Raw genomic sequence first — 26,907 nt, forward strand, 5'->3', positions numbered from 1 at the left:
TTTCAGGTGTACAACATAGTGGTTAGATAAAATGATTTTTTTTAATGCACTCATAGGTACTAAGTGTAAATCAGCCATATAAATTTAGAATCCTTGAAACTTAGCCTGAATAGGAAGTTTGCAAGTTCATAGAATGTGTCTCCAATCTCTAAAAAATAATGTGGTTCTCCAGTTTGTGTTCACCTCTAACATTTATGGCATAGCATGACTAGTTGTAAAATAAATACTTTCCAGCAGTAATTGCTGCTTTAGCTTAATGATGAATAAATGATAGCTGTTGTTAAAGCTGCAATAGTTTGCACATTAGTGAATAGCCCTTTTTACAATTAAAGTCTCTAGAGATACTATCAGTTCACTTGGAAATTTCTTATTTGTGTTTGATAAGAATTTTATTTGATATATATTTAAAACTGTAAATATATTTCGATCCTATTAGATGAAGTAAATTAGTCATACCCATGAGTAGATTTGTTCCCGAGCTACTGCTAGAGTAATGTGCTCTGATTCCTTTCTCTTAATAACTTAGGTGACATTGTCAGGTAACACTGTCATTGGTCTTTGTTTCATATTTATTGTATATCCATTGTATGCCAAACACTGTTTTGAACATTGATACCAAGATTTCTGGTGATAGTCTTGGAATAACTAGTTGTTACTCTTTTTTGTAATAGCTTCCTATTTAAATTTTTTTTTTTCTTTTAGACTTATAGTTATGTTGATTTCTTTTCAGGTTTGGAAGAACAGTATATAATTTTAATTTTTCAAACTGGCCTTGATCCTCAAGCAAATACGGTATTTGAAAGTATCATTACTGAAATTGGTATAAAGAATAATGTGTCCAACTTTTTTGTGAAAATTCCCTTTGAAGAAGCCAATAGCAGACTTGTTGCCTGTACAAAAACCTATGAAGAGAACATCAAAGGCAGTTGTGTGCAAAAAGAAAACAAAATTAAAAATGTAATTATGTGTTTTAATTTTTTAAATATAATTTTAAATAACATGTAGCTTTAAAGGGAAATATGTTTTATTACATCACTATTCATTTCAGAGTTAGATTTTTTTTTTTTATTCCACTTCAGAATTATTTGCTTTTATATGCAATTTGCAAACTATCTTGTGTCAAAATATAATGGTGAATAGGTGACATGTGACACATAGTTCTTGGTACAGGTCTTAGAAGCATTTTTATTTCCTTTCCATACTCTATTCTTGTCTTTACTTTTCATCTCCTTTTCTTTTTCTCTCATCTTTTTTTCTTATTTTTCTGACTTTCAACATACATATGCATACACTGCTATATATTCCAGTCTGTTACTACCCTGTTTCTTAAATTTGCTGGTGTTTTCCAGTGATACCATTGGCTTCAATACAAATAAAGGAATTTTGGTACCTGCTGTACATTTATATGTAACATGTACATACATGGTTGAAAACTTAAGAAATGAAGAATACCTACCATCCTGACTCTCAACATAGGTATCCAGTTCTAGAATAACTAATATAGTAGGTAACTCTGAAGTCACCTGAATCAAAGGCACAGAATTGTTGTAACAAGCAGTGTAATGTTAAATAATGCAAATAGAATTTAAATACTCTAAATTTGTCCCCTACCACGGCAACTGAATTTTACTGAGTTAATTTATTGGGAACACTTAAAAATCTTTCAACCTGGCTACACACTTAGAGATAGGGCTATCCAAGGCATAGTCTTAGTAAAGACAAGACCTCATGAGAGAAGAGCTACTCATATAGTTAGTGAGTTGAGGAAAAGAACAGAAGAAGGAAGGGGAATCATTCCCCTTCTTTTGCAAAATTATCTGTAGAAGATAATTCTGGAGGAAAAAAGCAGCTAGAGCCATGAGGCAGCTTCAGTGGGCTCACAGAAGGCTCTTCCTTTAACTCCTTAACTCTGGAGAACTGTGTTCCCTCTGCCTCTGCTCCATGTCCTATGGATTCGCTAGCGGCCGAACTTAGGTAGGCCTCCACTGCTGGAGGAAAAAAATACTGTGTCTGTTCTTTGGATTTTACTAACATAATCTAATTTAATATGGATAGTAGAGATTTTAGACAAGGTACTGGAGGCCATTGTTTCAAAAATTGAAGAGTATCACTGTACCAGAAATTATAAATTTTTTAAAAAGTGGACCCTAGTTTTTCTTGTTTTATATTTTTAATCCTTTTTCATTGAAAAGTATTCTTTCTTTGTGCTTGCTCTTTTTATTGAAAATTTTCCCAATTGTCTTTGAATTGATCATTTAATTTCCTTTTCCAGGTGCCCCTGGAATCTAAAATACAACTTAGAAGCAAACAAGAATTTCGGTTTTATGATGATGAGGAAGAAACTGGAGAAGGTCACACCATCTTTATGGGTCCTGTAGAAAAGTGAGAGAATTCCTTTACATTTGCAACACTCTTAAATTTCTTCTCTGTTTTATTACATTTCAGTTATATATACACACACACACACACACACACATATTTAATAATCTGTTGTTGTTTTTTAAATTTGTTACAGATTGATAGTATATCCACCACCTCCAGCTAAGGGAGGCATCTCCGTTACTAATGAGGACCTGCACTGTCTAAGTGAAGGAGAATTTTTAAATGACGTTATTATAGACTTTTATTTGAAGTAAGTTAATTTTCTACCAACCTTTTAGCAAATCTTTAACATTCTATAATGTGTACCTTTGTTTTCTAGAGTCAAAACTTTGGGCTTTGAATTCGATCATTGCCACTTGGTGTGGGAAGTTATTTAATGTCTCTACCTATGGTTCCTCATTTTAAAAATTGGGAGAATATTCGTATCTAAAAGCATTGTAAAGATTAAATAAGATAATACATGTTAAGGACTGGGAAAAATACCTGGCACATACAAAGTGCTCTTAATAAATGATAGCTTATTATGTTGTTATTTTTACAGTGTTTTAAGCCTTTAAAAATTGTTACTACCCTAGGTTAGGTAATAATTTCTTGAGCAAGCACAAAAGTATGATTTCACTCATCTCCTTCAGTAAACATTCACCAAGTACCAGCTGTATACAAAGTACTGTGTTAGAAGTTTATGGTCTTGTAGGGAACACAAATATGGGATTAAAGCATTAATAGAAGACAAAGTAGAAAAAAATGCTTCATTCTCCCTAGAGATGGGGAAATATGAGGGATCAAGGAGTTTTCCTGGAAGAGCTTACATCATGACCCAGTATACACATGCATATACATGTATGTGCAGTGTGTTTATACATGTATAAATTTGTATGTGTTTATTGGTTTGTGATATAAAATGGTGTATATATGAAACAAAACAACTTAAGTATCAGTGTGCCTAGTGTTCTACAATACTTTCTAGTTTATTCAAATGTATTTCATAAAACAAAATGATTTTTAAAAACCTGATTGTTGAAAGCTGCTGAATGATTTTATAACCTACTAATGGTTGCAATCCACTGTGTGGGGAAAGAAAACATTGTTATAAAGAGTGATAGTTCTGATCAGAGAAGTGATACCATAATTGAGTTTCCTTAAGATCATTTTGACAAGCATTTTTATTGTGGACATCTAGAAGAGAGAAGATTTAAAGAAATTTAATTAAGGTGATGTGAGAAGCCTAAATAAGTCATTTTTGTTTGAGGGAAAGGGAAAAAATGTGTTTTAAGAGGTAGAGTTGTTCAGCAGGACCCCAAGCTTGATTGAATGGGTATTAAGAAGGATAGAAATGGGTGCCAAATAACTCCTAGTTCTCTGACTAGGGAGACCTGCTGAATGATTTTGCCGTTGAAGCAATGAATGCAGAAGCAGAATAGGTTTGAGTAGGGGAGGGGAAGATATCCCTTTAGGTGTCTGATACAACAAAAGGGACAGTGCCAATAAACAGTTGAATATATGGTTCTGGGTGTCATTTGAATTCTGGCTGGAGACATAGGGAGTTAGGAGTTTTTACTTTGCAAATAGTAGTTTAATTACGAGAATTTATCAAATTGTTTAGGTAGGGGTACAAAATGAGAAAAAGAGCTATAAGGAAGAACCTGGAGAGTAGTAGAGTTAGACAAACATGGAGGAAAGAGGGTCCCATGAATAAATTCTGAGGTAAAATTTGAGAGGTAAGAAAAATCTAGAGAGAATGATGTCATAAAATTGAAGGGAAGTGAAAGCTTTAATGGAGGGCACATTACATGGTTTCAGTACCGCAGAGGTCAAGGGGGATAAAGGCTAAGAATAATTTTGAGGTCAGAGTTACCCTGGGCTTATTAGGGTCAGTATATAGTCAGACTTCACCCTGGTCCGTAGGGGATAATGAGGTACTGTTCCCCATCCTCATCCAGTGGAGGTGGTACCACTGGAGGCCTTGTGGGAAGCCCTCCACCCCTATCCATCAGTAACATGGAGCCCCTCCATGTAATGGTGACCGAGAGGAGAACCTGATCCTCCATCGCCACCTGGGTATTGAGGTGCTGCTGCCCACTTCAAGCACTGGAGTGTGTGGTACCAGCGAAAGCTTGTTAAAACATAAGAATTAAATGAGATCCAGAGTCTTATAATACTCAAAATGTTTTTAACCTAAAATTACTTGTCTCACCAAGAACCACAGAGATTTCAAACTGAATGAGAAAGAACAATCAATAGATAGTTGACACAGATATTAGAATTATCTGACAAAGATTTTAAAGCATCCATCACAAAAATTCTTTAATGAACAATTATAAACACATGTAAAATTTGTTGGCAGAGTGGATTAAACAACACAACCCAACTATGTCTTACCTACAAAAAAATCTCACTTCAAAGATAATATGTATATATGTATATATACACACATATATATATATGTTGAAAGGAAAAGCATGGAAAAAGATATAGCATGCAAATATTAATAGAGAGCAGAAGTTACCTTAACAATATCAGATAGAGACGTTCTATAGTGATAAATGAGTGAATCCACCAAAAAGACCTAGCAGTACTTACTGGGTATGTGCCATACAGCAGAGCTACAAAGTATGTAAAGCAAAAACTGATAGCTCTAAAATGAGAGACAGAAAAGTCCACAAATATACCTGGAGACTTTAATTCCCCTCTCTCAGAAGTTGATAGAACAACTAAACAGTCAACAAGGATACAGAAGAATGCGACCACACTATCAACTGACAGGATTTACTTAACATTGGGGGTAACATTATATTCCTATTTATGTTAACTGTACCCCCTTTTCAAGGACATTATTTTTCCTTTTGCAGAGTTAATGGTGATGAAATATGTTTCAGTGAATTACAAATGGGTTATAGATTTGCTGGCAAGAGAAACTGTCATAGATTTTAAATGCCTAATTTTGCAGATATAGACCCCTTTGAGACCTAACAGTCATTCAATTAAAAGTTCAGTTATTTATTTTTTAAAAAATATATGTCTTTATTGATTTCAGAGAGAGGAAGGGAGAGGAAGAGAGAGAGATTGAAACATCAATGATGAGAGAGTAGTCATTGATAGGCTGCCTCCTGCACACCCCTGACTGGGGATCGAGCCCGTAACCTGGGTATGTGCCCTGACCGGGAATTGAACCATGATCTCCTGGATCCTAGGTCCATGCTCAACTGCTGAGCCACGCCTGGGCAGGCTCAAACAGTTTTTAATAGCTAAATCAAAAGATGTTATTTTATACAAATAGACAAATAAGCACATGAAAAGATCCTCGACATTAATAATCATCAGAAATGTAAATCAAAACCAAAATGAGATGTTATCTCACACCCATCACGATGACAACTATTAAAAAAAAACTATTTAAAAAAACCGTACAGAAAAATAAAGTGGACAAATGACACCGTGTGTACTGCTGGTGCGAGTGCAAAATGATCCAGCCAGTACAAAAAACAGTATGGTAGTTCCTCAAAAAATTAAAAATAGAACTACCATATATGATCTAACAATCCCATCTATGGGTATATAGCCAAAAGAATTGAAAGTAGGATTTCAAAGAGAGATTTACATACCCATGTTCGTAGGAACACTATTCATAATAGTCAAGAGGTGGAAGCAACCCAAACTGTCCATTGATGGATTGGTGGATAAACAAAATGTGGTATATACATACAATGCAATATTATTCTCCCCCCCAAAAAGAAGGAGCCCTGGCCGAGTTGCTCAGTTAGTTGGAGCATCGTCCCATACACGAAAAGCTTGCAGGTTCGATTTCTGGTCAGGGCACATACCTAGGTTTCAGGTTCAATCTCTGGTCAGGATGTATACAGAGGCAACCAGTTGATGTTGCTCTCTAACATCAATGTTTTCCATCTCCCCCTCCCCTCTCTCCCTCCTCTCTGCCTCTAAAATCAATTAAAAACAAAACAAAAGAAACATATCCTTGGGTGAGGATTAAAAAAGCAAAAAGGCCCTGGCCAGGTGGCTCAGTTGGTTGGAGCGTTGTCCCATATACACCAAAAGCTTGTAGGTTCGATTTCCACTCAGGGCACATACCTGGGTTGTGGGTTAGATAGCGGGTCAGGGCGAGTACAGGAGGCAAATGATTGATGTTTCTCTCTCACATTGATATTGTTCTCTCTCTAAAAATTTTAAAAAGCATATCCTCAGGTGAGGATTAAAAAAACAACCAAGCCTGTCACATGCTGTTACAACATGGATGAATCTGAAAAGACATTATGCAAAGTGAAATAAACCAGTCACAAAAATAAAAGTACTGTGTAGTTCCACTTAGGTAACTTGAAGTAGTCAGATTTATAGAAAATGAAAGTAAATGGTGGTTACCAGGGGCAGGGAATTGTTATTTTAATGGATATAAAGTTTGTTTCAGTTTGCAAGTTTAAAAGCCTGGAGCCCTGGCTGGTTTGACCCAGTGGTTAGAGCATCAGCCCCCAAACTGAAGGGTCCTGGGTTCGATTCAGGCCAAGGGCGCATTCCTCAGTTGCAGGTTCGATCCCTGGCCTTGGTCAGGGTGCATGTGGGAAGCAACCAATTGATATGTCTCCCTCACATCGATGTTCTTCTCTCTCCTCCCCCCTCCACTCTCTCTAAAAAGCAATGGAAAAAATCCTCAGGTGATGATTTAAAAAAAAAAATAGTTCTGGAGATTTGTTTCACAACAATGAGAATACACTTAACACTTCTCAGCTGTACACTTAAAAATGGTTAAGATTGCAAATTTTACATATTTTTCCATAATTTAAAAAATGTTATCTCTTAATCCTGCTGTATACTTAACAAACCAAGCTATATAGAACAATGCTGCTGTTGTTGGATGAATTGTTCTGTGAATGTCAATTAGGTCAAGTTATTTGACAATGTATTCAGCTCATCTTTGCCCTTAACTGATTTTCCACATAACTAATTCTATCAGTTATTGAGAAGGTGGTTGATATCCAACTATAATTATGGATTCATCTGTTTCTCCTTTTAAGTCTATTAGTTTTTGCCTTATGTATTTTGAATCCCTGTTGTTCGGCACATACACGTTTATGCCTTCTTGGAGAATTGATCCCTTTATTATGTAATGTTCCTCTTTATTCTTGATAATCTTCCTTGTTCTTAAGCCCACTTTGTTCAAAATGAATATAGCTATTCTAGCTTTCTTTTGGTTTATGTGTACATGGTACGTATTTCTTCACCTGTTCACTTTTTAACCTGCTTTTTATTTAAAATGGTTTGTTTTTGAAAGCATATAGATGGATCTAAAAACTAAGTTGAACTCCTAATATTTTGTTTATATTTTAGTTTATTCCATTTCATATATAATATAATGTTTATATTACAGTAGACATTTTGTAGTCATTTGTTTATACTCTTGAAATTCTTTATATTTTCAGGAGGCCCCTTGACATTTAATAGTTAAACTTTAAAACAAATTTTAAACAGTCAACTTAATTATCTACAAGTTCTGTCTTTTCTGATGCAAATCAGTATTCCAAATTTTAAAAAAAGAAAACCTAACAAAATCCATGATTTAAAAAAAAATCTGTTTATACAGGGGGTCCAAAAAAAAATGTATACATTAACAGCTGATAGCTCAATTTTGAAAATGAAATGTATTTTAATAAATACTGCCTTTATAATTATTCAAAGTGTGCATATACATTTTGGGGGACACCTTACATTTGTCTTGTGACATTCTTAGAAGTGAATTTTAAATTGGAAAGTTTTTTTAAACTTCACTATTAAATCAGTTATTTGGCTGCTACTGAAACTGCTCATTCTTTTCTATTTCTGACTCTACAAGTTAGAAGCAAACTTTTAAACGAAGTTTGCCGATATTATAGGAAGTAGAAGGGCATTGAATCTAGAGAATGTTAATGAAATGCAGAGATGAAAAGAATTACTTGAATAAAAATTACTTTCAAAGTCACATAGAGTTATAGAGTAACCTTAAAATAGTCTTTTAATTTCATCCTCTAGTTAAAGAAGTCATGATTTGATTGTTAGCTTGTTCACTTTTTGAAATACCAAGTGAACAGCTTTGCTATGACATTCAATATTTAAGTGATTTATACAGAAAGAAAAAAAAGTATCCAAATGGAAGAAATTCCCACAAGATATTTGCAATAAACTTGAATTTTCCCTTTAATTCTAAAATAAAGACGTGTTACTAGTTCAAACATATGTACATTAAAAGAACAACTATATATAGTCACAGAAATACTTGTGGATGTATATCAGATCAGAAAAACAAACTAGTTACTTTACAAGGCATGGATTTGTTTATATATGAAGTTGAGAATCCATTTTCTTAAATCACAAATAACTTTCCTTTTTTAAGTTGAATTATCCCTTTGTTTATTTGATTCAGTTTTACAAAGTAAAAACTAGATTTGACTTCATCCTATAGTTTAGGGACACCTTACGTTTCTTGTGAAAGATGCAGGGTTCACTAATTATCATACAGCTCCTAAACTGAAATCTAGTTCACTACATGCCCTTTTCGTTGTTAATCCTCACCCGAGGATATTTTTTTCCATTGATTTTTTTTTAGAGAGAGTGGAAGGGATGGGGAGAGACAGAGAGAAACATCAGTGTGAGACAGGTTGCCTCCTGCACGTGCCCCAACCAGACCAGGGATCAAGCAACCGAGGTAGGTGCCCTTGACCAGAATTGAACCCAAGGCCCTGCAGTCTGTGGGCCGACACTCTAACCACAGAGCCAAACCGGTAAGAGTACTGCATGCTCTGTTTTGAGTATATTATTGTTAAATACGGTGATTGATTTACACTGTGTCATGAGATGACTCACTCACTGTCTTATTTCTTCTGTAGGGGCACACTGAGTTGCCCTAAAGCAAGAAATTTTGTTAAGTTCTTTTCATCAGAACTTGAGCTTTAAAGTTATCAAATATTATGATAAGTGACATGTCTCAAGGTGTTCCCTCTGGGACATTTGCTGTTTCTGTGTAAGATTTCACAAGGCTTTCAGATTATCCTCATTTTAATGAAATGAATATGGTATGAGCTTGATTTTTACATAGCTCCTTGGAGGATTTGGAACATAAACAAATTTAATGTATCAAGGAACTAATTGCTATTTGTTTTGATGAAGACCTAAAGAAAAAACTAAAGCAAGGAAAAATTAGAACCAATATAAAGCCACTTTAATGAATCATTGTTACAACCTCACCACTGTATAGGTTCTTTCTATTTTCTGTTTTTATAAAAAGTAATATATGGCTAGGTCTTCATGGTTTACTAACTGAACTATTTAAAATAAGCAGCACATAGAAATAATAGCTATATTAAGATATAGTGCACATAATGTACAGTTCACTCATTTAAAGTATACAGTTCAGTGGTTTTAGTATATTCACAGTTGTGCAATCATCACTGCAGTCAATATTCAGAATATTTTTATCCCCCAAAAGAACCCCAATACCCTTCAGCAGTGACTTCTCATTTCCCTCCAACCCCAGTCCCAGCTCTAGGCAACTACTAGTCTCTTCTGTCTCTGGATTTGCACGTTCTGAATATTTCATATACATGGAATTATACAGCATGTGCTCCTTTTTAACTAGTTTCTTTCACTTAGCACAGTGTTTTCAAGATTCCTCAGTGTTACAGAATGTATCAGTACTTTATTTTTGTTGCTGAGTATATTTCATTGTATGGATATATCACATTTTATTTTTCCATTCATTAGTTGATGAGTATTTCTGGCATTTCCACTTTGTGGCTATTAGAAATAATGTTGTTATGAATGTTTGTGAATGTGCCCTTGTTTTAAAATATTAGATCTTTCAAATCACAGTTTTACTCTCAAACATACTTTTCATTACTTGAGAATTATCTGGTAGTTATTGTTTAGAATAGAAGTAAACTTTGCTGCTTTCTGTTCTAAGGAGTGAGATTGATGGTGGCTAAATAGATATTTAATTACTGCCTGATTGCTTTTAGTGTGAGGTAAACTACTATATTCATTATATTGGAATTATCTTTTATAAAATAGATATTTGGTGCTTGAAAAACTGAAGAAAGAAGATGCTGACCGAATTCATATATTCAGTTCTTTTTTCTATAAACGCCTTAATCAGAGAGAGAGGAGAAGTCTTCATGAAACAACTAATCTATCGTAAGTCAAGCTCTTTGAAAATATTTAATAGATATAACAAGTTACTCAAATTTAACTTAGTAAAAAAATCACTTATTTGTGCCCTGGCCGGTGTTGTTCAGTTGGTTGAGTGTGGTCCTATGCACCAAAAGGGTCCCATAGACCAAAAAGTCACCGGTTCAATTCCCAGTCTGGGCACATTCCTGGGTTGTGGGCTCAATCCTCAGGAGGCAGCTGATTGATGTTTCTCCCTTTCCACCTCTCCATTCCTTTCTTTCTAAAATCAATAAAAACATTTTTGTAAAAATTACTTGTTTATATTGCGGCGACATAATTTGTTATCAATTAGCAAAATCATAATATTGGATTGGATCCAATATAAATGTGGATCAATATTCAAAAGCCTTAAGAATACGTGGAATTCATAAAGGTTTTAGATGTAATATCTACATCAGTATTTCCCAAATAAGCCTGATGGTTTAAAACAAATTACGTGGATACTTATTAAATACAGATTGCTCTGTTTTACCCTAGATGTTCCATCCGTACTATCTAAGAGAGGAATCTGCGAATCTGTACTTTTAATAAGTTCTTTGGATGATTCTTCTCAGATAAGTTAAGGAATACTGTTCTACATATTGGGCCTGAAAGGCCTGAGGATATTTGTTTATAATTCTTCTCCATTTAGTGATCACATCCAGTACTGATTCTTGTTGGTAGTTGGTCAAAAGATACACACAGAGAGTTGGTATATTTTTGTCAGAAGTGCTGTTAAATGTCTTGAATTGAGGGCTGATGTGTGTAATACAAATAGTATTATCCACTAGTTCATTGATTCCTAATTTGGCATCTTAGAGTTGATGACATTGATTGGTTTTGACCAGTGGTCATAGTGTATTCTTCTCCATCTACTGTAAGATGAAGCTCACTTTTCCTGCTCTCTCCTCCACAGTTATCATATGTCATGATCTGATTTGCTTCTCAATCTGATTGCTTGTTCCATTTCTGCAATAATAAACAATATTAGCACTGGTTTACCCTGGTATGTAGTAGCAGGAATCAAATATCCCTTTCTTCCAGATTCAGTGATGGACAGTTTCATGCCTTGCTAGCTTTATCTCAGATGTTCTGTTTTCTTTCCCCAACTTGTTAAACCATCTTATACAACTGTTAGATCTGTTAACATCTTAATATTCATAATTTATAAATGGTTGCATATAAGCTTAAACACTAGGAACATTTCAGAAACTTGATAGTCTATCTCTTGCCTTACAGAATACAGCAAAAGCGGCATGGGAGAGTAAAAACATGGACCCGGCATGTAGATATTTTTGAGAAGGATTTTATTTTTGTACCCCTTAATGAAGCGTGAGTAAGAAATCCCTTTCTTTAAATGTGGTGGCAGTTTTTAGAAAATGTGTTCAGGATGTGAAGAATTCATCCTTTTTAAACTTCTTGAAATTTGTTATGCATATCTATATTTATACTGCTTATTTTATGAAAATTAATGCAGTTTTTTAGTAAATCATGTAAGATACTGAATTTTACAAACACTAGACAAGAGATCTTTCTAATTTTGTTTTATTGGTCCATGTAGAATAATGTCGGTTTTAAAAACGGTGCTTGTGGTCTAGCAAACATCCCATAGAAAAAGTTATTTTATACAGGAGGATGATTAGGTCCCATAGAAGAATTTGAGTTTTTAGTTTAAAACATACTTTGGCTCTTAACAAGAAGAAAAGATGGCGAGGTTTATGCCATTTTCTCAAGTTGAAAACCATGCTGACTACTCAAAGCTATTTTCTAAGTAAAAGGGGATGGTTAAACATTTTGTGTTATTTTCCCCCAATGGCTAAAGAGGCATTAATGTGTAGGACAGTATTATTATACAACTTAGCCTTAAGTGTGTTTGTATTTCTTTTGTTGTTGTTGTTTTCCTATGCCCTCCAGTCAAAGACCTCCAGGAATACACCTGTGGTTGGATAACTTTGGGCTCTTTACTTGTATCAGTGTAGAATACATACCATGGGCAGCCATGGAGCCTCTCAGTGAAAGTGTGTGTGAAAGAGCCTGTAACAGAATTTGGGCTTTGGTTTGGTAATTTGGGGGAAGATCTAAAGAAGCAGTAGTTTGCTTGGGTAAAGAAGTAGCATTCACTCCTTGAGCAAAAAAAGGGGGATTTTGATGTTTTAGGGGTTGTATTGTGACCTTCTCTGTCTCTGTTTAGACAGATTATGAAATGGCCTTGCTTTGTCCTATTTTATTATGGTTGCAGAATAGCCTTGTCTGAGATTGGTATTCTGCGAGATTGTTTATGTCTTATAAGCTTAGCGATGCCATGCTAGCTTCTGAATATTTTTTTTCTTCTCAGTATGAAAAACAAATTCACTGTATAGTAATCAAACTATTTAAAATCCTGCTTTAATTATAAGATCTGTGCTCTCTAAAGATAGGTAGGCTAGGTCAAAACATTGCTTATGGTGATAAAGCCCAACTTTTTCAAAGCCATATATAGTCAAAGTCAAACAGTTTAAAAACTAATCTTCAGTTTCTTCATTCATCTCTAAATAAGGTTTCTTGCCATATATTTGTTATATAAAGTAATATGTGATCTGCCTACTAGGTGAAATGGAGAATATATACATAGAAAGCCATTTGTCAGAAATGAATTATTAAAATTTTAAATAAAAATTTAATTTGAGATACACACGATTTAGCAATAGAGGCACATTCTTCTTAGTCACTCTGTCTGGTGTGGATGGAAACTATGATCAGTGCTTCCAATAATCTTGATGAAAAGTAGAGAATGAATAAAGATGTGAAGTCCGAAAAGGATTCTGCAAGGGTACTGTGCCATTTGTGGATGGAAGAATAGCCTCCAAATCATGAGGGGTCATTTGGTCTTGTTTTGTTTTGTTTTTTTGAAGAGGTAAACCACAGTTGTTTAGTCACTGATTCGATTACATAGACTGCCATATATTTGTCATCTGTTTTATTTTCAATTTTCCTGGTGATGTTAATTTCTCTCTGGTTAAAAGCTGTTTGTTAAAAATTGTCACAGTAATTAACAAGGGGCAGAAACTTGATATTTGGATCTAATCCATCTTCAGATAAGTGAAATTACCTGTTTTAGCCTTTTGTCCCACTGGCGATTTAAGCTCAATGTAGCTGCTACTAAAAGGATCGTAAAAGCAAAACCCTGGCTCTTAGAGATTGAAAGTGATCTCAGGCGTTTCTTTCAGCTTTCTCCTTTCAGCTAGGTGAAGAAAGAATTTTCCTAGTTTTTTGGTGAGGCATTAGAAAATTTATGGCTTATATTCACATTGTCATAACTAAGAAATATTAAAACCTGTGATAAACTTAGGTTACAGTTATAGGTTGAGAGTCACTGTATTATACTGTATTTAGTCAATTTTAAGACATAATTTTTAACATTTCTGAAATTGAGATGTGACTTACAGTCAGCTATGTTTTAGAGTTGAAGTGAGGAAGTGGGTGTGCTGCTGTTTCTACCACCCTAGCCTGACCTAAGTCCATAGGATCCTGAGGATTAATAATTAAGAACAGGAGAGAAGCATGCCTCCATCTGCCCTTTACAATACTGAGGATGAAGCCAGCCCCTGTGATCCTTCTACTTACGCTGTCCAGTGAAGAGACAGTGTTGTTTCTTAGTATTACCTTGGGATAATTTAACATTTTACAGAAATGAGAATGTAGCATAACTTCTATCCACATCACTATATTCATTTTTTCATTCAGAAAATACCTATTGAGCATCTTACTATATGACAGATATTGTGCTCAAGCTATTAAGTTCTCCGACATCTCTGGCCAGTTCATTTTATCCCAGCACATAACACTACCTAGCAAATAGTAAGCCCTTAATAAAATTCTTCATTAGATTAATGACTTTTAGCCAATATTAGCTATATAGCTTCTTACTCATGGCTTATATCCTACTGTTGAGAGCTGTAGTGTCTGAATTCAGCTATATCATGAGCATCTACATAATAGCTGGAACTCTACTAATACTTTAAGTTCTGTTACATGATTACATTAGATATTTTATTTCATTTTAGTGTATTTACATTTCATAGCATGAGACAAAGGATTATTTGGTACTTTCAGTGTTAAGCAGTTCCTACCTTACTAAGAAAAACACAGACATGGTTAAAGTTTTTAAAAAGCTATATATGTACAATATTTAGAAAATGTTCACAATTACACAGTCTGATTAGATTTCTGAAGACATTTTAATCTTAAAACTACATAGTTTTCTCTCCTTTGACATAAATAAGGCAAAGGGAAGGTCAATGGGAATGATGAATTGCAATGATATAATTTACATTTTGTTAAATTACCTGGGGGAAAAAATAAATTTTTTATTCTACAAGCAAGAAAAGGTTTAAAGGATTGTTTGCAAAAGTGAATACAGGCTACAAAAATCTAACCAAACTTATGTTATTTTTGACTGGACATTTTATCCTGTTAATCAGTCAATGATCATATAAACAATGGATTAATTTGAGAATTGAAAAAATTGGGCATGCTTAATAAATTTTTCAGAAAAGCTTTAGAAAAACATTTCAACTGATATTTATTGCCAAATATAATAAACTTTTCTAATAATATATTCAGTAGTTTCATTTGTTTTTTACAGTGCACACTGGTTTTTGGCTGTTGTTTGTTTCCCTGGTTTGGAAAAACCAAAGTATGAACCTAATCCTCATTACCATGAAAATACAGCCATGCAAAAATGTTCAACTGTAGAGGACAGTTGTATTTCTTCTCCTTCAGCCAGTGAAATGGACAGTTGTTCACAAAACTCTTCTGCCAAGCCTGTAATTAAGAAGATGCTAAACAAAAAGCATTGCGTAGCTGTAATTGATTCAAGTGCTGAACAGGAAGAAAGTGACCCTCGTTATCGGAGAAACATGTGCAGTGTGAAATGTAGTCTGAAAAAAATAAATCATACTGCAAGTGAAAATGAAGAATCAAATAAAGGAGAATCTGCATGCCAGAAAGTTGTTGATAGGACTAAAAGTGAGAATGGCCTACAGAGTGAATATTTAAGTTCTGTGCACCATACAGGTATGTTTCTAAATGTTTTGAAAGAATCAAGGAATTCAGATTAAATTGGATTTCTTTTATAAACAGGATTAAGATTCCAGGGTACACCTTTTTAAAAAAGTCAGATTTATTGAAATATAATTTACTTACAGTAACATTTCATTTTGTAAGTATAGTTCAGTGAGCTTTGATAAATGTGTATAGTTATGTAATCACTATAACAAGATTTAGAAACTTTCCATCACTCAAAAAAAATTCCCTCGTACAATCAGTCTTCTCCCCTCACCTTTACAGAGAGTGCAGTTTTAAAATTGTAGTACAAGGTCTGCATTTTCCATTGATCGATCGGATCTTGGATTTTTTGTTTCATAGGAAATTTACTATATTCAGGATAAACAGTAATTGCACAGTCTTAGATCTGTAAGGTGAATTAGTTCAGTATTCTTAATTTACAGATAGGCAAATGGAGATAAAGTGGCCAGAGGCGGAAATGAAAGCTTTCTCCTCCTATATAGTTGTTGACATTGAAATTAAAGGTTAGTTCCTTTTTCCTCCCTCTCCTTTATTGTTTTAGTGGGAAGAAGGGCACTGGTCCAGCCTCTCTTTATTTCCCTTCAGTTTTAATAAATTAGTTCTTTTCTTGAATCAGTTCCATATTTCTAGCACTTGTTATGGAAATCTGAGGTTTCTGTTCAAATACTTAACTTTCATGTGAAGTCGGTTATATAATTTCCTCTCCAACCCCAAAGTGAAATAGTCTACTCCATTAAACCCATAACGTGCTATAGTATACACCTTGTAAACTTATTAAACTGTGAATAGGTCCTAATATACTTTCTTTGGAGGAAAAAGGTCAGTATAAGGCATAGAGAAACATATGTGAATTCAGAATATCAGAAGTTGTTATGGTGAACATATTCTTGGTACTTCTACCAGCTTATTTTAGTAAGTCAGAAAGCTGTTGCTGAGCTCTCATAAAAATATTTTTATTTTGTATTTAGTTAGACATACTAAGCTGCATAAAGCTAATAATAGCACTAGAGTGTTGACCTTTGTGCCCTTTTGAAGATAAGAGGCAGAAAGGGGAATGGTATATGAAGTATATCTTCATTGAACTATTTTTTTAAGCTCCCCTTTGATCAGTAATTTCACCCACTTTAATGTGAATTCAAATTAAAAATGAATTAAAAGTGCATGATTTTAAAAACCAAGCAATGAGACAAAAACCTAGGGCTTCATATACACAAACCAGAAATTCCTAGTGGCCTTCTGCTGCAAATTAATGTTCCAGTCCTTAGTTAAAGTTGTAGAAGCCAGTTAAAGTTGGGTAAATAGTCTCACAAACATAGTGAAGACCACAGTAAGGAATAATCTGTTTTATGTAGTTTGCCTTTTTAATATTTGTTTACTCTAGGTATTCTTTTTTATTACAGTTTGTGCATTTGTTGTTTTTTTTAGTATATGTGTAATATCTTCCTTAAAGGAAATTAATTTACCTTTATTGTGTGTGATACACTGATACTTTCTATTCTTTTTAATGCTTAAATTAATCCAGTAATGATAGTGTCCCATAGTTTGAAATTTGGTGCTCTACAGAGGGTCTGCAATTTTCAGGAATGAGGTCCCATAGCTTTCATCAGATGTTTCTAAGGAATCATTCACTAAGAAGCACATTAAATAAGACTATTCTCTTGAGGTAACTTGACTACCTCAGAGAGGATTGTTAAGCAGTCTATCCTATATAAAATGATGACTACTAAAAATTAGGATACAAAAAGCTTGTAAAAATTTTTGTGACATGATTAATATCTCAGTAATTGATTTCTGTTTGGGCTGGGAGTATAGTTGGCAGGATTTAATGAAGCGTTTTAGACAGTTTTAATATAATTTTAACCATCATACATAGTCAGAAGTGTTGTCTATTGATGTCAGATAACATGCTGTAGTAAATAAGTGGTATTGTATCATCACAGGAATTAGGTTCTCTTTTTTTTTCTTAAAGGCCAACTGTAGGAAAGTATGTGATATCACTACTTTCATTTGCTGTTTTTTCAATTGGGCATCACATGAAATAGTTGTATAGAACATGAAAAATGTGTATGTTTAATCTCTAGACTCACACTCAACATCTTCAAATGATCTCACTGAGAAGCTCTCAGGAACTGGGACTGATTGAGAGAATAGCTGATGGAGTTATCACCTCTCAGTTTATATCAGGGCATTTGTTTACTGAATGAAATTATTGAAGGAATTGACCACACTATTTAAATTATTGTTCTTCATTTCAAATGCTCATACAGTTTAATTCATATAAACTTCATATTTATATGACAGTTTTGTAGGTAGAAATAATTTGCTGCTAGAATAACTTAATTGTAATTGCCTAATTCTGAATTGCTTGAGGATTTGAACAAATTTTATTTAAATATAGTTGTTTTAGCTTCAAATATAAAATACAGGTTGGTGAAAAGATAAATTTTAAAAGTTATTTTTTGCATAACTAAAGGATTTACCATAGTGCTTTATTAGTTATTTTAAGTAATATGTTTTTGATCACATTTACATTTTTATATGTCTTTTTAGGAGCACATTCTATTTCTGTTTTCTCATCCCATCTTTCATAGATTACTATTCTTAATTCCATGTTAAAGTTGTATGCTAAAATAAATTTTATCCTATCTTAAAATTATGCTTTTAAAATTGGAAACAGTATGCTCTTTGGTATAGTTGGCATTAAAGTGCCTGACTTGGTTTTCATTATTTTCATGCGAATCATACGCTCTTTTGAAACATTTTGCATGATTAGCTTCTTTCAGCAGAATAATTTATTTTTAAAATGATTCTTGAAATGGATCTTTAAACCTCTTCATTTTAAATTTTTTATGAGTCATTTATTTTTGTACTACCAGCATCTACATCAGGCTTGTGTTGTTTTATTTTATTGAAAAGTCTGTGAATATAACCAGACATGAAGGATAAATATACGGAGTTGAGGTACTCATCTGTAACTACTATCCTAACACGAAGATTATTTTCATTTTTTGTCTTTTTATTATTTGTCTAAAAGCAAGCCTGTTTTCCTTAACTTTAATCATGTTTATATTTTACCCTGTATTGTAAATTTTTTTCATTTTCACAGTTTTAGTTTTTAAAATGTACAGTATTTCATTTTCTGTTCTACAGTTTGCTGTCTTATTATTATACATTTAGGTTGTTTTCTGACTAGTGTAGCTTCCATTATTAGTTAAAGATATCTGACATACCTAGCACAAAAACATTTATGTATATACATATATATGTATATACATACATATTTGTATTTAAATATACATTTATATTTAATCATATAATTGATACCTAGTTTTTAAGTTTTAATGAATTTTAGTGTCTGAATAATAGAAACTACTCTGTAATTGACATGTCAACCCAGGGTTTTATTAAAAGTAATTTATTTTATATTTGGATATTACATGCTAAGGTAGATTTTATATCTTTAATTACTATATCCTTTATTGATTACTTGCCTAACATAGCCTGTATACCATAAGTTATATGCATGGCCTTTTTCATTACATAATGTTTCTTATTAATACAGATGGCTTAAGCAAAATCAGGCTAAACTATAGTGATGAATCAGCTGAAGCTAGTAAAATGCTTGAAGATGAACTCATCGACTTCTCAGAAGATCAGGATAACCAGGTCAAACCTGCTTGGCAAAAAGTTCTAATGTTTTATCTAATTAATTAAATGTTTTTCCTTGGAGTCCTATGTAGTTCCTTTAACCAATAACTCGTGCATCTGGACTTGGGTTTTCAATTCAGAAGTTGCTAGGGTAAACTGTATTAGTGGTGTTTTATTTTAGTTTTGAGTTGTTTTTTCCCCCCTTTGTGGATGAAATAATACCCACCAGAACATTTTAATATGCAATAAATTCTTTCACACCAACAGCCATCTCCCCTACCTACCACCCCTTTCTCTTCCTCTGTTAAATCATTTATTGGCCATACTTAACTTTTGGTCTAACTTGACATTCAAAAGGCAAATGGTTAGGTTTGATTATATTATGACTTTATTATATTACTTCTTCCATGTTTCCAGTGATTTTTTTCTTTCTTTTTTTTTTTTTGGTGTCCAATTTAGTATATATGGCAGCAGCAGATAATCAGTTAAAAGTAACATAGGTCAACTCTGATATTTACTTAATGTCTCACTTGCTCTAATAAACTTTACTAACACCTCGAATAAAGTATATTATTGAAATACTTTATAACTTTAGTTAAAAGAGCTTTATATTGACAGGAAAGTTTACAAGAATCCTACAGCATACCTTTTCTTTAGCTCTCTAACCTTTCTTTAGTTGTTAGGGCCAACTGAATTTATCTAGTAGTGAAGATAGCTTTGACTGCATCATTTTTCCATCTTGCTTAATCCTCTTGTGAGCAAAAGCCATTTTTTTTTTTTTGGTGATATTTGAAAAATCTACAATGTGTAGCTATAAAATAAAGTTTTTCTCTCCAACATATATGGATTACATTTAACTTCTATAATGAGCACTCAGGCTTCTTTGATCAAAGCAGTTATTTCGTTCATAAGGTTGTCAGAGCAAAAAAAACCTTGTTTGTTTTACATTCAAGGTATCATTATGTTGTCTTCTCTCAAGTGAAGTGGATATATGGTTTTGTTAAGGAAAACAGTGTTTCCAAAAACCCTTGAAGTATTTCTGATTTAAAAATTATGTAAAATAATAAATAAAAGTCACTCATGTCCTATTGTGAAACAGTTGTCTTAGCCAACTAACTTAATTTTTGTAGAAATACCTAAAATCAGAGCAGTAGTATTAGACTGGAAAAGAATCAGTTATAATATATTCAGTTTTTAAAAAGTTATTCTAGTTTGAGTAAATGATGTAACAGTTTTTCAGAGACCTCTGATTTGTAGTTTCATTAAAATGTCTGTGTTGTGGCATCAGATAATTGGAATCAAGTGACATACCAATTTTCTAGTGTTGGATCACCTGACTTGGAATATTTTTTACATTATAAAGATTTTTATCCTCAGTAGTTCTGTTTTGTTAGGATATTATTTAGATTGTGTATTTTCAATACTAACAGTAAGCTCTCTTTTATAGGATGATAGTAGTGATGATGGATTCCTTGCCGATGACAATTGCAATTCAGAAATAGGACAGTGGCATTTAAAGCCTACTATCTGTAAACAGTAAGCATTAACTATATATCTTATAAACTACATGATAATTTATATATCTTCATAGAAAAAAACATGACTGGACAGTTTTTATTTAAACAAGCACTTAAGCAAAAGTCACAGACTGTCAAGTTTAGTGAGGAAAACTGGGTTGTGCCCAATATCTGAGAATCAAATGGGAAGAAAGAATAATCATTCAGTCCTCTGTTTTCCCATTTTCTATGTATGTGCGTGTGCACACACAGACATTTCCACCCCAAATGAGAGTGAGTCTGTTTTGGCTTTCAGAAGTAATATATTCTGAGATCTCTCTAGGGACTCTGAACTTCTTAGGTGATGAAGTGTTGCTTATTTGTAGACTTCATTTTTTTTTTACTTTTTTTTTTTTGGTAGAAAATGTTGGCTGAAACTCCGTTAACGGGTTTTGAAAAGATAGAGACCTAGAGCAGTTAAGAGATCTGCTCCAAATCCCATAAGATTTTAGCCAGGAAGAACCTAGACCTTTACATATTCCAGGACATTTGCACTGCTTTAGATTTCCTCACCTTTACTTGGGTTTATAACAAAATTTTGATGGTTGAGTCTTATTTATAGTGTGTGTTCAAAGTGGAATCTTGTAGAAATCACTGGGTTCTAAACTAATTCTTGTATGTGATGGTTACCTGTTTTGTTATCTGTAATAGGTTTTAGTTAAAAATGGAATTATTTTCTTCTATTTTTGCATGGTCCTGCTTCTGGCAGTTTGGAATATGGGGTATTCAAATTTTCAGAATGGTTTTGACTACCTACTAAATTTTGAAGGAGTTTTAGAAACCAACTATGGAACTTTCGTGATATATATTGATAACTAAAATATGCTTAAATTAGCATTCTGTGATTCGGTACTTAACAATGGATAGTTAAGTAGTATTAGGCTGTGTATGTTTATGAGGTTTATTTTTCCCTGCAAGTTTTACTGAGACCTGCAAAGGGAATACTGAAGTTTTTAAATTTTATTGCTAATGAACATCTCTATGCCCTTTTAACATTATTGTGTTAACATTTGGTCATTTCTATCCCACAGACCTTGTATTCTACTGATGGACTCACTCAGAGGCCCTTCTCGATCGAATGTTGTAAAAATTCTAAGAGAGTAAGTTCAAAAGTGTACCTCGTACTTTGTATTCTGGTGGAAATAAAGGAATGTATATATTAGTTAATGAATTTTATTTTAAATCAAGGTAAGGAATATATATTTTTATATATGTATATTCTTACTATATATTCATTATTGCAGGTATTTAGAGGTGGAATGGGAAGTTAAAAAAGGAAGCAAAAGAAGTTTTTCCAAAGATGTTATGAAAGGCTCTAATCCAAAAGTACCCCAGCAAAATAACTTCAGTGATTGCGGTGTATACGTATTGCAGTATGTAGAGAGCTTTTTTGAGGTGGGTTTCAGTTTATTGGCTATGAGATAATAAATAATAAAATACTGTTTTTGGCCTTATTAGTATAAAAACAAGTAAATATTTTAAAGAGTTTGAAAAGCTATCATTTCAAAAATTATTCCAGAAAGCAAAAAACTTCCAAATTGGAGAACGTTTACGGCATAGAAAGGTTGTATACTTCATCAGATCCAAGGCTTGTGACCTCATTCCTTGTCGCTGATCAACTCCCCCTTCCACTGGCTCTTTCCACCTTAGGAAATCTCCCCCATGATTCCGACGGCCTCTCACTCTTTTTCTCCTCTTCACAGATATATTTCTGGAGACATCTGGAGACATATTTATATTCACTGTCTTCATTTCCACAAATTCTGCTTCTCAGATATCTGTAATCTGGATTGACCCTCATTCTTACATTGAAGTTGTTCCTCACCTATCAGCAACATTTGACACTGACCATTTCTTCCTCATAACACTCTTTCTTTGACTGGAGAGGTGCAATACCACGCATACTTCTCTTGGGTATTCTTTATAGTTATGGCCCCTTTTCTTTATTCACCATCCAGTGTACTACTAAGTCTTGTGAATTTTATCATTTCATGTCAAATATGTTCAGGTCTTTGTTCCTGGTGCCACTTTTGAAGTTCATTAACTAGCATCAGTATTCTAAACTACTGCTTCCTACCTTCTGTTTCTCACAGTTGTTTTAAAAAAACCCAAATCTAATTATGTTACATTAAATCTTATAGTGGCTTCCTGTTGCTCTTGGATTAAAGAAAAATTCATGTGGCCTGCGTGATTCAGTTCTCGTCCAAGCTCCTGGCCTCATTTCCTACCATTCTCTAGCATTCTATATACCAGCCACCTGAATGTCATTCAGTTTCTCGTGTTGTGTGCTTTTTCATCTCTAGACCTTGATGCATACTTCTTTAGCTGAATACTCTTTCCTGTTGCTTCTATCATTTATTTGGCTAACTCCTACTTAATTTCAGGCCTTCGCTTAAACATTACTTCGTTTTGGAATTGTGTTAAGCCCCAGATATGTATTTTCATAAGGCTCTCTAATTCCATCATATTTGTCATAATCATTGTTTTGTTATCTGTCTGTTTAGACAGGAGTCAACAAACCTTTTTATAAAGGGCCCAGATACTAAGTAGTATTCTAGGCTTTGCAGCTATACAGTGTCTATTCCTGTTCAGTTATCCTGTTGTGGTAAAAAAGCATACACAGACCACATGTAAATAAGTTAGTGTGGCTGCATTCCAGCAGGACTTTATTTACAGAAACAGGCAGTAGGCAGAATTTGGCCCGCTAGCTGCAATTTGCTGAACCCTGGTCTCGACTTTAAGATCTGTGGGTGGAAGTGGTCTCCTGTGCCCAGCAAAATGCCTGGCGTGTGATAGATAATGAGTAAATGTACTAAATGAGTTATTAATTTTTAATTTTTAACTCTGGAATGTTGTTATGTTTTAACTTGAACTGTTATTTCGTATAATTTTCTAATATGCATTTGACATTTTTATTTTCAGAATCCAATTCTCAATTTTGAACTACCTATGAATTTGGCAAACTGGTTTCCTCCCCCAAGAATGAGAACAAAAAGAGAAGAAATTCGAAATATAATTCTAAAGCTGCAGGAAGAGCAGAGCAAAGAGAGAAAGAAGCATAAGGACACTTACTCAACAGAAACATCTTTAGGTGAAGGAACTGATCCAAGTGTCGATAGTATCTCAGATTGACCATTTCTCATTCTTGTCAGTGCTGTCCTGAGAAACTCAGTGACTTTCACCTTTGGGTACAGACAGTAAAGAACTGAAGTGCTCACTACTCAGAGTGATTTGAAAATGTTAATGCTTGTATAAATGTCATATAATTAATTTCCAATGGAGTATGTATTAAGTAAGTCTGTAAATATGTTAATGAGGCCAATTTTTCCAGCATTTATAATTATTTTTTTCACTTATTAGGAAGCTTTTGTTATGTATTTTCTGTTAATAGTACTGAGAACTGCAACTTCTAAACACAAAATAAATAAATATTTATAGGAGGAAATGATTAATTTGATATTCTTTAGTGAATTTGTATTAAATCCTCATTGTGTGTGATATATTTCATGGGAATATTCAAGTATCTATGATAATCTTTTGACCTTTTGCATTTGTTCTAAAACAACTTGAAATATGAAAATAAGATGAACTCTTAAGACATTTTGAACAAGAAAGACATCTTTATGTGCTTGTATAGCAGGGAAAAAATAACAGCCTTTTAAATTCATATATTCCCTTATGTCCAGAGAACTCCAAAATGGAATAAATATTTATAATTTTACATAAATATTTAAGGAGAAGCAGTAATTCAAAGAATAAGAACCTTGAATTATACTACTAAATAGTAACTATACTTTATCATATATTATTGTCAACTACATTTCTGAAGACGTCTAAGACTCAGGTTAAAACTATTTTGGTAAGTGCAGCTCGAATTTCAAATATCCCATGTTACCTTTCTATATTATAACTTAAAATATTCTACAATCTGTGTGATATAGTTAATTGAGAAACATTTTTAATCTGTGAACACAGCAATTTAAATAGGAATTAACTATTTTTTATAATGGCTTTTGCTATTTTTTCATTGCTCATTTTGTTCTTGTTATTTTGATAAAGTATCAGACTTTGCACATGAGTTTTTTAGTGTAAATTATTTTTACATGTGAAAGTACTATCTAATCAATTGCTTAATGCAGGAAAAAAAATCTCTTACCTTGAATTCCCCTTTTAAATTCTTAAAATGTGATTGTTTTGATGACAGATTTACAACTCATATAGGAATCTTGCATATATCTGCTGAAACTATTATTTTCAAATGAAATGTTATACATTTCTTTTGAATTAACTTTGAGACTTGAAATATATATATTTTAAAAGTCATTTTTTGTTAAATAATGAATTTAAAAATGCAAATATAACAAAAAATAGTTGAGTGTAAAAGGAAGGCCATTTTTATCATCAGCATTTATTTTATTTTTAATCTGGCCATTTCTGGCACTGTGACCAACATTTTAGGTTATTTTCTGGGGTAGATGGAGGTGTTGTTAATTAACAACAGCTGAAAAAAAATCTACTGAGACACACTCATCAAGGGAAATCTTAAAATGTAAGCTTAGGGAAGGTCATCATTAGTGCTATCAATTATAGTTTTGTTGCTTTGAACTATCTTAACATTTTTTATTTCTGATTACATTATTTGTTTTTTTAAGAAATACCCTAGAGCTATTAGCCCAGATGTGAAAAAATAAGAATTTAATTTTGTTATTTACTGAATATGAATTAAAAAAATGGAAATTGTTTTTTCTAATGCCTGATAGCAGTAAACAAAATTGATATATTTAATTTTTTAAATGTACTGTATTTTGTCAGAATTTGAAGGTACTGAAAAAACTATTCTAAAATGCTTATTTGTTTTTGTTTTAATTTCTAATGGTTACATTTTGTATTCTTAATTCTTGATACGAGAAAAATATAACTTGTCCTTTGGGCCATCTCAAATCATATTTTAACATGAAAAATATAGATTGATGCCTGTCAGCTTTCTAGAGGTAGAGTATTCAGATATTTGGTATTTCTCCCATTCCATGTAAAATTCTATTTTTAAAAGTTATGCTAATGGCTTTGTTTTACATATATATACTGAAATCAATATACTAAAACCTTTGGAGACTTCGAGGTTGAGCTCCAGAACTAGACTTGAGAGAGTCTTTGGTGTATATGCACATTTACTTGATGATTGTGTACTGTGGTACTTCTATATGTAGTTTAAAGTGGCTATCAGCCTTTTAAAATGTGTCATTAGTACTTGGAAGTTGTGAAACAATTTTAAAGTTTAGAGGTTTGTTACTAGACACTGAAACTGCATGACGAGTATCTGGTGTCTTAACTAATTAGATAGATCTGTTGTATTTGTTTTCTCATTGGATAGAATAACAGTTAATCATTTTTAGAAGAGTTTTAGATTACGTGCCATAAAATTTGTATGTGTTTTAGCTCGTGGTAGTTTAGGAGCAAAGTTGGCATTTAACTAGTTCTTTCCCTTTTGTGTTGCTAAGACAGCTGAAAAGTTAATGGTATTATTTAAAGCTTACATAAACCTAAATCAGTTAAGCAGAGTAACCTGTGCTTAAACTATTAGTCACTTATATGTAGGAGGTTTTATTTGAAAGAGTAAATAATTATCTAAATTATATCTTGTTTTAAGTCACCAAAATGAATTCAGTATTCTTCTTTTTTAAAAAACTATCTATGATCTCTGAAGATTGTAAGATACAATATAAAAAAAAATAACAGCTTTAATTTCCCAGACATCACAAATTGAACTTAAAGTTGCAGACAAGTCACTGAACAGGAATAATTAATTTTATATATATATATTTTTTAAATTTTTTTTTAAATCCCCATCCAAGGATATGCTTAGACAGAGAGAGAAACATTGATGTGAGAGAGAAACATAGATTGGTTGCCTTGCCTTTATGTGATCCCCAGTCAAATTCACAACCCAGGTATGTGCCCTGGCCAGGAATTGAACCGGTAACCTTTCAATGCACAGGATGATGCTCAATCAGTTAAGCCACTCCAGCTGGGCAAGGAAAAAAAAAAAATTATATACACATATATATAT

The 26,907-nt window shown here is 33.0% G+C and overlaps 1 protein-coding gene across 4 annotated transcripts in view; it reads left to right on the forward strand.

Moving 5' to 3' along the window:
* The window catches only part of SENP6 (SUMO specific peptidase 6), a 99,702-nt gene extending 73,206 nt beyond the window's left edge, over positions 1-26,496 (forward strand). For all 4 annotated transcript variants that reach the window (XM_016207368.2, XM_016207371.2, XM_016207369.2 and 1 more), the window contains 11 exons: positions 731-957; positions 2,273-2,382; positions 2,516-2,632; positions 10,432-10,554; positions 11,809-11,901; positions 15,194-15,624; positions 19,199-19,302; positions 20,732-20,820; positions 21,872-21,940; positions 22,085-22,235; positions 23,763-26,496. In XM_016207368.2, the coding sequence (XP_016062854.2) occupies positions 731-957; positions 2,273-2,382; positions 2,516-2,632; positions 10,432-10,554; positions 11,809-11,901; positions 15,194-15,624; positions 19,199-19,302; positions 20,732-20,820; positions 21,872-21,940; positions 22,085-22,235; positions 23,763-23,972 (1,724 nt within the window). In that variant the 3' untranslated portion in view covers positions 23,973-26,496. The remainder of the gene's footprint in view (positions 1-730; positions 958-2,272; positions 2,383-2,515; positions 2,633-10,431; positions 10,555-11,808; positions 11,902-15,193; positions 15,625-19,198; positions 19,303-20,731; positions 20,821-21,871; positions 21,941-22,084; positions 22,236-23,762) is intronic.
* Positions 26,497-26,907: the final 411 nt, after the last annotated feature.

Source organism: Miniopterus natalensis, chromosome 5 (genome assembly GCF_054644295.1).
Source record: "Miniopterus natalensis isolate mMinNat1 chromosome 5, mMinNat1.hap1, whole genome shotgun sequence".
NCBI lineage: Eukaryota > Metazoa > Chordata > Mammalia > Chiroptera > Miniopteridae > Miniopterus > Miniopterus natalensis.